Raw genomic sequence first — 12,098 nt, forward strand, 5'->3', positions numbered from 1 at the left:
GTAAGTCGGAGGTTGGTAATGAGGTAGAGCCACTAGGGACTCAGAGTAAACCTACCGCATCAGGATAGCTTGAGCATGTCTGACCACCGTCTTCTCAGAGAAGTGTTGTTTTCCACTTCAGTCAATTATTAGCGAAAAGTTCGCATGGAATAGCCCACCGAATAGCGATGTGAAATGAAGGCGGCTATGTTCAAACAGCGTTATAGGATCTTCGCGCCTGCCTGTTTGGGTCCCAAGTTATCTTGCATGTATGTGGTGAGATGCCCTTCAAGATATGGTATGGAACTGATCCCAGTGGCTTACATGCTGTAATCCCCTGCCGGACTGTCTTCTTGCAGTTAGTCTGTCGCATACTGGGCTCATGTCGCATCAGGTTTGCGAAGGACGCTGAGTGAATCCCAGTGACAGCACCTTAACTCGAGAAAATGTTCAGATATGTTTATTACAGTGCTGTCCAAACGTATAAACACTTTATTTTGAGTCGTTTTCCTCAAGGAAATAGGAATTCTCACAAGGTTCCGACATCTCCATTTTCTTTCGGCTCTTAACTAAAGCTTTCTTCCCTTACTATGGTTATATGGAAGCCAAGCGCCAGTATATATCTCTGGAATATTGATTTCAATCATGGCGATGATGATCAGTCATTCCTCTCTATAAGATTCCCTGATATATGCCTGTTCACAATTCAACTGCCCAGACCAGCAACTAATGCTGAAGGTCATCCAGACTGATGGAAAAGAACATTCAACTGGAACTTGATTAAAAATCGTCAAACGATAAGTCTTGAGCATCAATAAGGTGAAACATCTTATTCGAACCTAAAGGAAGAACGGTTCAAGCGGAAAAATGGTCATAAATAACGCTCCACTGTTTTTCCAATCTTTTGATAACGTTCTTAAAATTCCAGGTAGACCGTGGTGCACGGTAACGTGGGTGTACGGTGACTGTCTTCTCTGTGTAGGTATTAGGAATGAAGTATTTGGAACACTGGCACCTAAACGTTTTCGAGCGCTATGTGGGAGGTTGCTTTTATCCGTAGGCTTGCTTGGAGGGATTCTTAAGAGGGCGAGAGGAGTGCGTCAAACTAAGTGAACGAATCAACATGGACACACGAAATAGAGAAGGCCAGATGTTTAATTCGTGAGAAAGTCTGCCTTCCACATACACCCCACTTGTGTGTTAGCAATGGGTGGAACTTTTGTGGGGATGGTTGTGTATCAAAACCAGCCACACACATTCAACTACAACCGCCGAGAGGCAAACTGTTGTGAGTACAGTTCCCAATGCGTAAACGGGTTGACGTCACCACGGGGTAAGTGAAGACCAAGCTGTCCACTGTCAACTTGAACGCCAGCTAGCTTTGTCGAGGTTGGTGACAAAACCCGAGCATCAGCTGTGCGGATGCCTGGGAATGGGCGTCTACAATATGGGGAATTGGAGGAACCTGCTTTCAATAAAAGTTCACAACAATAAAATAAAAAAAATAAGCGAAGAATCTCACCACGCATTTAAAACACCCCGACAGGCGAAATCTTATTATCCAGGTGCAGCAAATGCGTGACAATGCTGTTGTCAGTCGCTTGCAACACATGAGAACCACAATATCGACGTGAGGTTTTGGTATCCCACGTATCCTCGAGTTTGAAAGTACAATCCTGCTGGTGTATTTGAGCGCTATAATGGTGGAGATAGCATTGCCAAGTTAACTCTTAAGACGCTAATCAAGTACAGTTACTAGGATTCCTGTTTTTAGTTCAGCCGAGTTCTGAGGCCTTATGCTATGGTGAGAAATCAAAACTTTCATTTTTCTTTCTTTCGGTGTTAACACAGAGAGGAGCCCGTAGTTGATGGAATTTTTATACAGTACAAGGGCCCCGGGGTTCATAGAGGAGTGAAGCTTGGACACGCGTTTAATTTATTACGAATTTCTGGGCTCTGAGGCTCGAGTACAACTACAACTGCCGTTTTGAATGACTACCGTCTGAATTGTTGTCATACACATACGTACAGTATAAACAAACCAAGGTTGGTTTGTGTTGTGTCGTATTCTGAACTCTATCTGAGAAGCAGTGGTCAAAATAAAGTTTAACAAAAAACCAATCTTAATGAACCGATGACCATCAGTATGGAACAATAAATTGCAAAGAAAAGATGATACCTTCTGGTCCAGTCCCGTCTGAGTCGTCATGTTTCTCACGACCAGCATCCGGTTTGGTTTGTTCGCTTTCTTTGTACAGAATCTGTGTAAACGAAGAATTGAACATGACGTGTTATTATTCTGATAATTCCAGCGAAGACCATGAAGTTGGGAGAGCACAAAATTCTGACTTACGCCAGGAACCATGGCTCTGATATCCGGAAGACTTTCATAGAACAGACGAGTATCCTCATCCTCGAATAGTTGAGAAGAGACACCAGACTCTTCCTGAAAATGAGAATAACTATCAAGCGGGTAGCTTATCAGAAATTACCTGGTCTGGCTCCGGTGAATCTGAACAGCTTGCTTTCAAGTCTTCTGTAAACCAGATAGAAAAGAAAGGGAGGTGGTTGCGTTGTGTATTTATCATCCTTATGGAAGACAGCAATCACGTAAGAGGAGTGTAACAATAATCCCCTGCTACTCATAAATTCATTTGAATAGCCACAAAACACTTATTCATATAGTTCCACAGAGCCGGCAGCCACGTCCTGCAGCAAATCCAGCCAAGCACGAGGGTTTCACGAGACCATGCACAGGAAAAGGAGTAACGATAACGGCGCCGAATTTCCTCGTAATCTCTTTGTCTGCCTTCTCTGCAACACAGTTCACCACTTTAAATTGAGCAACGAAAACAACGCTCCACTGGGAGAGCGATGACATACAATACGTAGCACATGACCGGGCCACCACAGTTTCTAAGGCTGGATGTATTCCCAAAGTGAAAGCGGTAACAGGCATAAAATTGTGTGGTTGTGCATGCATGAAGAGGATGAAAGTTTTATACCCCATGTCATTTCAGGATATTCACTCGCCACGATGACAGTAAAGCCGCCGTGATTCGATTTGGATGCTTTGGGACACATCAGTTCCGTTTAACAAACGTGCGCATACAGTCGGCGATCAGAGCTTGAACAGGCTTTGACATTTTTCGAGGGACAACATCAAATCGCACAAGTAGCTTAGGCAGTTCTAACTGAAAACTAGTATCGGCCGACCAAAGAGTAATGGTAACGAGCAGTTGATAAGTGTCCTGGAAAGCAAACTAAGGGTTCACAAGTAGTTACTATCCATCATAACCAGCAATAAAATTAATTAACCATACTACGACCTCAGAATGTTGAACAGTGATTCCCCATCATGAGTAGGACCAAGGTAATGCGCATAAACTGCTTGATGAACATATCCGATTTTACCATATTCACATGGATTTTCGAATAAGCTACACGCAAAAACACTTGAGTGGTTATAAAACGCAGGTTCCGTTACCTTATTATTCGAGGGCGGTGTTCTGAGATTAGGTAATAAGCATGTTGGTTGATATATAAATCGTCTGCAAAGAGAACATATAGTAGGATCATTCGACTGTGTGGCGATATCGAATTCGATGGCCGGAACAAAACTCGACGGAATCCTAAAGGAAACTACTCACAAGGTTGCTGAAAACTCTTCGACAACCCACAACCCGATTGATTTGTAAATGTGTATTTCTCGAGAACAGTCCAATTTGAGTTCAAGTAGAACATAAGGTTGATGGAAACTCTGGGACTGCGCCTACCTGATGAGCCCCAAGGAGGACGAAACCGGTCGTGGGCTGTCGAGGAGTTTTCAGCAACCTTGTGAGTAGTTTTCTTTATGAAAATATACTGCGATATCTCCAATATCGTGCCAACTGAAACATGAGGCACTAAGTCCCTCCCCCATCCACCTTTATTCTTTTCTTTACAATAAGGCTTTCAAATAAGTCATGGTTGTACGGCAGTGAAGCATCGGTGTTGAACACTGATTTCATGCTGTCGATGATGATGATGATGATGATGAGGCGACCCGTGTGAAGCACACTCAGTTGCAGAACATCATAAACGAAAGATTCAGTTGAGTCTCTTGTGATAACCAAATTGATTTGCAAATGAGTGTATTTCTCGATAGACGGAATCCTCTTCTGTCCCGCTACCCGAACTAGAGCGTTCGGCCCAGAAGTCTAACCCCCCAGTACCTGGTGGTGGCTCGCTGGATACTCTAGAGTTAATGGTATGCTGTGAAGTCAACTTACATGGCCGGGAGATAGTGTTTTTAGCTCCGAGATAACGGACCAATTTGTTCAGAGGCTATTGACATCGCACTTAATAGATACCGCCATTTACGGGAGCACAGAAATCGTCCCCAAGATCTTGAGTAACTCTGGGAAAACTACCAACACAATTTACCTATCTTGTCAGATGCAGAACATCTCTCCCTGGCTATCACCAATGGCGTGGAGGCGACTGAGTATATATCGCCTCCGCAGATTGAGATCCTGAGACCATAACAAGCGTAGCAAACAAATGAAGGTGTTAGTTTATTATGCGGCTCGTTGCTGTTAAGTTCGGGTCTAGGTACCTTTTACAGTAGCCCTCCCTCCAATTGTTACAACGTTCTCATTCAGGTAAATATGAGTGGTTGATATTATGGTAGTAAAAAGGCAAAAAGGCTAACGGTCTTACTCAAAACATACGAACAATTAATAACACCTTTCGTTTTTTTTAAAAAATTACGTGTAAATGAAGCAGACTGGAAGTAACCACGAAAAACAGCTGCAGACGGCTCACGCACATGATCGAACCGAAGGGTATTCTGCTGAAGATCTGATAAAGTACCAAGACTCTTTACGGAAGTTCTGAGAACTGACTGAAATAATCCGAACCCGATTCTCTATCGCCATCTATCTTCGTCTACGCTTGAACATTTGGTTACATTCCTAAAGTATTTTCACCTCATTGGTATCTTGTTTTCGGCATCTTTCTCATAAGCTAACAGTAAACAATTTTCGATTCAATCTACGGCATTCTCCCGATTCTGTCTTATGCTTCGACAACGCACTGTTACCAAATCTCAAAAATTATGTCCGGAAAACAATATCAGAGGCCATAGTGAAGCTGAAGTGGAAACAACACTACCGATATATATATATATATATATATATATATATATAAGGGGAAACCGTTCCCACATGCAGAGAGACGGAAGACATTAAACCTATCAACCCTTTCCCAGTTTGGTCAATTGTATGCCTTTTAAGCCCGTGCTGCTGCGCGCTTACAACAACCGTAGAGAATGTGTCTTGGCAAATTGCTTCGACCCTAGGCGTCATTAACATCTAAACATCATACAGTCGTTGTCTTGTATTATTTTGTGCGGTGAGAAATTTTTTCAGAAATTGGTTTGAAGGACCCTACTGACGATATCAAAAAGGATCTCACCGATTCAATGGGGATCACATAAAGTCTATGCATGTTTCGCAAAGATTTCGGTATCTCGGTTGGATAGGCTTCTCGTCCAAAAGAGTCTCATCATGCTAGGAAAACTTGTCACCACATCTATGTAAAACGCTGTGGTAGAAAGGCAAGAATATCTCAGCTTTTATGTACATCACTTGCCATCTAAATTCCAACCGCTGAACGTATAGCTGAGGATATGCGATCGCAAACGAGCAGCTTTGATTGGTGTCCTACGCAGCTCATTGCGAGACTTCGGGTTAGAAATAAAAGAAACCTTCATCACTTCTAAGTGTACGTAAACTTCAGACCAAAACATAAGAGACTGAATCAATAGCACACCCATGATGAATAGGATACTGGCAGTGATTTTCAGTTTCAGTAAAGTTGTCAACGTATTAAGTATGTCGGGTTTCTCGAAGGCGCGTGCCAAGACAATGGCCGGAAGCCGTTAGCTTAGGAGGATTTTTGCCATATTAATACGAAATGTAACTCTTACCATCAAAACTTAAAGCATTATGAAGGAACGATTATTAGAAAAATGCACCTCGAGGGCGATGCTCCAGCCCCTCGGTTTTGTGTGTCTAGGAACAGATGGTGTTTGCTTCATTGATAAAAGTATATCCCCCGCTATTGAAGAACATTGTGCACTGAGGATACTGTAACGCCTCGCCTGTGAAAGTCTTTTTCACAGTTAATATAGAAGAGTGAGTTATCACTGTCGCGCGAGCTAATTCTAGTGGAGTCGACAGGACAGATGAATGGATTGTCAAAAAAATAAAACGCGTAAAGATGAACCCACCTTTGATCATTGAGGCGAAATCGGGTGGTGGATCCGAATCCAGCAAATCCGCCAGAGTTGTTAGGGATTCATGGAACTTGCGGCAACTCGTAACCAATTGATCAGCTCTATCTTGCCGCTCCTCACTAACCTCGCCCCTATTTTCCAGTTGATCACGATTGCCTGCCACTATTCGACGTGCCTCCTTCACCATGGTTTGTAAATGGATGCGTGCTCCAGCCAAGTAATCGTGAAACAGACCGCGACACTTGGCCTGTCGCTCAGCCGGCATGAAAGTTGATCTCGGTATTTCAAGGTCGAATTCATTGGACAAAATGCTGAATATCGGAGAGACAATTATGACACACTGTGATGGTATGGGGACTGTGAAGCGAATGACATCATTCATAATTATTGGCAGTACCCTGCTCATGCTCATCGTTCAGCTGTAACATCATTTCGGTGCCTAGCTGCCATGCCACCCGAAGGAAGCACGAGGGCTGAGATACTGCCAGGTTGCCCAAACCTAGACAGGGGAAGTAGAGAGACAGGAGTCAGGTTCAAAGCACGGACCTTCGGGTTAGTAAATCCGCGCTCTAACCACTGAGCCATCTCACCCCCTCTATTCATGTTTAAGTAGCATATATATCAGGTCTAAAGTAACCTTGGAACAGCATCCCGTTAGGCCTCACAACCCTAGGTTTAAAAGCATGGAAGCACGGGTCCTTTAATCCCGTAAACGATCTCATGCCTGAAAGACAAATGTAACAGGCAACTACACATAAATAATAGCCTATTGGAGAACCTTGTTAGCTGCACGGTGCACAAAAAGGAGGGTGCTTTCGACATGACTATTGCAAGCTCTTGCTCAGAGCGCAGGATTAAGAGTCATAGTTTTCAAACCTAAAAGGGGTTGTAATTCATTTGAGAAATAGACCTACTGCGTCCGTGAAGGCTGCGGTTGGTGAGGAACAACTGCCCGTAAAAATATAGGGTACGCTAAAATAAAAGAAACGAGTAGCCCTGTAAAAACAACCGTCGTGTGCTGCTGGTGAAAGGAGAGCCATAGCGTTACAGACAGATGTCCCCACAGACCACAATACGATAACAATCCAAGACTGGAAGCGAATATGCTTATCCATACATGGACTATGTGCTACAAACCAGATTGAAAATTTACTACAACATCAAGCAGTTCTGTTCAGAAAGCGATGAAACCTGTTAGGCATGCCGTGAATCACGTAGAATCAAACTAGGGCACCGCAACCACCATGCAACTGATTACCATATCACCTGATTGCCATTCCCATTTGCAGGAACGATGTCGTGCATCGATGAAAGTGCAGAAGCAATGATTTCGGTAGTGGAAAAAACGATAAACCCCTGTCCATTCCCACTGAACAGTGAACAGTTGCTTTGTGTACGTTGTGGTTCAGCTGAGGCCGAGCCATCGGCAGAACCGTCCTCCCATTCTATATTACAAGCGTGTGGTTGATTGTCTAGACATGTGTAGCGCTTTTGGGCCCAAACAACTAGAAACGTTGCTGGTGGCCATCTGATCAATCACCAGTACACGCACCCGAGCTAACAATACTTCGACACATTGACAACTGGAAACGTTGATCATCATTAGGCTCAGAGTGACCAATAAGAGACGCGTTTCAAGACTGTCACTCGACTTTGTGATAGCACGAGGTAGATGCCTGTTGGCCCCAGAAGTTATGAGGAACTCTCTCATTGAACCTAAATAAAAGAAAGCTATAGGATCGCCAGATGTATCAGTGACAATTATAAAAAAACTGCTTATCAAAGGTGTGACATACCGTATTCTTCGGGGTATGAGGCCGATCCAATCATCACTACAATGCCGACAGAAACTACAAATGATCCCAATGTGGGTAAAGTTCTCCATATCCCCATTGGTTAGGGCAGTTAGTTGACTGGCCAAGATTCTCATTCCTTCCGCTTCACGGAAAACGCCAATGGTGTTTAGATCGGCGAATAGAGCCAAGTCGACACGGAGTTTCGACAAATTAGCATGCTGAACGTTTTCTCATGGTGCACGCGAAAGTGATGACTTACTTTTATGTCTTTGTAGGATGTAAACACCTTCTTCCAAGCATCAAGAAAATGGCAACTGAAATCTGCATAGCGCTGGTGCATTGCTGAACACAGTTTCAGTATAAAAGGAATGTCGGTAATTTTGATTTTAGCCTCCACAATTGCTGTGGCCAGTTCTTCTACATATTTTGACAAATTCAAAACCTCGAATTCCGCTAAAATGTTTTCTTTCTGACTGTCTAAAAAGTTCCTCTGAGAAAATTAGTTCGCTAAAATGTAGAAACTCACGACTTTCTTTACAAAGGCTGTGTTCTTTTTCAAAGAAGAATCCTTTTTTGCAAAAAACGCATCATCTGGCCACTTTCCGGCGACACCCAGATTACGTTCAAGTAAGGATGAACGCAGTGAAAGACGCTCTGTTGTCTCTTGTATGAACTCTTTCAGTAACTTCTATGAGCAAAAATGAACAATACTCGAATAAACTGCTTACAAAATCGTCCGCTGAACGTTGTTCTTCATCCATTCGGGCAAAAACAGTAGCTGAAAAAGATTGACGGGTTAGAAGCAGCAACGTAAGCTAGTAACGGGTCACTAGGTGTAACAGCCTAACTATACAACAGTTTTGAAGTGTGCATCCATCACTGCAGAAAACCTATGAAAAATTTAGAACGAGACAAGAAGTTTGCAGTCTCAAACGCTCGTCCGACCAGAACACATGTCAAAGTTTGTAGAATTTCAACAGCAAAATAGACTTGCTGGGTCAACTGCGCGCTTTTGATGTCTCCCCGACCGGGGGCGAAACTATTGCAAGCTAACTGCCAAGCTCGACGAACATATCAACGACCATCTGATCAACAACCAGTAAAAGGATTGGTAGAAATCGAAAGAAAAAGGTACAAACTTATTCTGAAGACGCCTACGGTCCTTAAGGAGAACGACCAAGGATAATGTACCTGGACCTTCGGATAGCATTAAAATAAGCATCTGAGAATCGTGTCCAAGGCACCATCGGCGGGGAAAACCCAGTGTTCTTTGTGAACCCCACTCGACCTTAGTCTAGCACACCACAAGCGAACTGTAGCTAAGCGGTCGGGCTAAATCACAGCATTCGCACCGCTGGCATTATTTGTGTGGCATGCCCTACAGGGTTTCCAGCCACCTACAAGCAGGATCACGCGGGCCCCAGTCGGAAAAAAGACGTTCAGCTGTAGCACCCTTTCGGTGCCTAACTGCCATGCCACCCGAAGGAAGCACGAGGGCTGGGATACTACCAGGTTATCCATGCCTAGGCAGGGGAAGCCGGGATGCAGAAGTCAGGTTCAAACCACGGGACCTCCGGTCAGTAGACTCAGGCTATAACCACTTAGCCACCTCTCCCACAGCCATGAGGGCGCGAAGATCCCACAGCGCTCACTTTGTTAATGGACGCTTTTATTTCAGGTTGCCATGCTATGCCCTGTACTCCACGAACCTTTCGCCAACGGTAGCTCGGAACAAAAAACATGGTTTCCTTAGGTAGACGGTGTTTGAGTAAGCTCAGTAAATGTCACAACCACCTCAACCTGTGGAGTATGATCTATTGCTCTAACGAATCGGATTCGTTACAAAATACCACCTACAAACTATTTCACGGCACAGTCACTGCAGCCAGCTAACTCTTGCTATGCTAAGGAGACACTAGTGCTCAAATACCTGAAGACGCTTCGGGTTCTCAGACTAGAGAGTCCAGGTCTCATAACCGTGGAGTAATGCCGCTTTTACGGTTGTCTTGCATACCAGACCCTCCAGCTTCTGCAGGATTCGGTTCTGACATCAGAAATGACTCGATATTATCAACGATGCTCGAGCCTTGATTATCCGCGTATCAATTTTGTTGTTGCAATACAACCACGGCCTATACAACTAAGATACGTGAACTCAAGCTCTTCATTCTGGGGTTTCAGAGAAGCACAAGGGGGTGGAGAACACTGAAGTAAGACTTTGCATTCTGAAGATTCAGGAGGCATGTGAACATTCTGGTTAAAGTATTTTGTGCGGACAAGCAATCCAGATGTGTACACTATACGACGATGCCAATGACAAAAGTTGACAAAAAAGCAAGGAGGGTACAACCCTGACGAACTCCACTAGTTGTCATGAAGCTTCTGGATAGTTCAGTACACACCCTAACCCGACCGAAGGTGCGTAGAATGTTTACGAAATAAAAAGCTAAAAATGCTTAGGAGAACTAATTTATGAAGCGATTTGAAGGCTCCTTGAAAGTCGAGGAAGACAGCGGTTTCTGGTCGGCAGTATACGTGATGCTGCTCGTAACGTAAAGATATGAGTAATGCACTCTTTTTACAGGTCGAAATACCGCTCCACACTCCGTCGGGTGCTAGAACAACGCCATATGTACAAATGACCCGTAATTTTAGTATTCTTGGATTTCCAAGACACATTCGACTCGGTTGACCTAGAAAGTGTGAGTAATTCATCTATCGCGAGAGAGTTCATTCTTCCTAAGACCATCTGGCGTACACCAGCATTACTAATCCGATGTTCCCACCGGACCTGACCAATGCTTCGGAGACACCGACGACCGAACACTGACACCTTTCGTGTATACTCTGCACGCGGGCGCCACGCCTTGGATCCGTAAAGCAGTATGGGTTGCACCACCGCAGTGTAAACTCTTTCCTTGACAGACAGACTCACGTCACGAAGAGAGTGGACTTTACCGTGGTGTGGCGGTTTATGTGCCTCGGCGACCCATTGAGCTACACTGGACAGTGTGCGCGCGATGCTCACAGAGTCTCTCATACCAGGTTGGTCTATGGGTAGACGAACAGTCTCCTGGCCCTCCAGGTTGGGGGTTGGAACATCTATGGCGACGTGTTCCGTAAAAAATGGTAATGTACTTGCATTTCCAGCCGAACACCGCTGCTTGCGGTTAGGCTTTTGAGCCAAAGGCTTTGGTCGAGGACCCTAATCGTCCTCCTGTTTCGGTGTGGGTGCCCTGACAGTATCCCAGCCCTCGTACAACCATGACATACACAACTAACAAACATTTTCCAACTGAGTGAAAACTAAAAATATTCTTATGCCACGTCGGCCGTCGCTTGGCGCCATCAGCCGGGTCGCCTTACTTGCTGCATACAGCAGGGCGGGTAAGCAAAAACATGCTACTGCTGACGCTTCCCTTCTTACACTTTCACGTTTTCCTTCTTCCACCATCCCCCACCCCAATTCGAATACTTTCTTCGCAGGTCCCAGTCCTAGGACTGGCCGTTTTGCTCGCCCTGCATCATAGCCCTCGAAAGCCTGTCTACTTAGCCGCCTTCAATGTTCGCACACTGAAGCAAGCAGATCAACAGGTGGCTCTTGCGCGTACGCTGGATTCCCTCTGTATTGATGTATGTTGTCTGTGAGAAACAAAGACGCAGGTCACACGTACTGTGATCTATTTGACTGCCCCCTCACTCTCCTCCAGGTTCCGGCTGCGCACCTCTGGTGATGCAGAGGCCGCTGCAGCCGGATATGATAGGGTGGGTATTGTATTGAGCGAACAAGCGAAAGGGTCTCTGCTTGATTGGATACCCGTTGACGGTCGCCTTTGTGCCGTTCGTCCGGCAACATCTGTGAGAGAGTCTAGAGAAAGTGAGGTTCACCGCACCCTGTTTATTGTGTCTGCATACACCCCAACTGACTGTAGCTCTGAATCTGTCAAGGACAGTTTGTATGACGCTCTAGGTGCCCTTCTACAGCAGGCTAAAAGCTCAGATGTCGTTGTGGTTGCTGGTGATATGAACGCCCAGGTAGGTAG

The 12,098-nt window shown here is 44.8% G+C and overlaps 1 protein-coding gene across 1 annotated transcript in view; it reads right to left on the minus strand.

Annotated features, from left to right (window-relative positions):
- T265_02354 (hypothetical protein) overlaps nt 1-10,430 on the minus strand; it is a gene marked incomplete at both ends in the record, with an annotated part of 29,338 nt that extends 18,908 nt beyond the window's left edge. The window contains 11 exons of the mRNA XM_009166568.1: nt 2,159-2,240; nt 2,333-2,425; nt 2,472-2,515; nt 6,254-6,570; nt 8,056-8,273; nt 8,315-8,545; nt 8,582-8,743; nt 8,784-8,833; nt 9,408-9,578; nt 10,033-10,099; nt 10,359-10,430. Of these exons, the coding sequence (XP_009164832.1) occupies nt 2,159-2,240; nt 2,333-2,425; nt 2,472-2,515; nt 6,254-6,570; nt 8,056-8,273; nt 8,315-8,545; nt 8,582-8,743; nt 8,784-8,833; nt 9,408-9,578; nt 10,033-10,099; nt 10,359-10,430 (1,507 nt within the window). The remainder of the gene's footprint in view (nt 1-2,158; nt 2,241-2,332; nt 2,426-2,471; nt 2,516-6,253; nt 6,571-8,055; nt 8,274-8,314; nt 8,546-8,581; nt 8,744-8,783; nt 8,834-9,407; nt 9,579-10,032; nt 10,100-10,358) is intronic.
- Between the last annotated feature and the right edge of the window lie 1,668 nt (nt 10,431-12,098).

The sequence above is a fragment of the Opisthorchis viverrini genome, assembly GCF_000715545.1.
Source record: "Opisthorchis viverrini unplaced genomic scaffold opera_v5_28, whole genome shotgun sequence".
NCBI lineage: Eukaryota > Metazoa > Platyhelminthes > Trematoda > Opisthorchiida > Opisthorchiidae > Opisthorchis > Opisthorchis viverrini.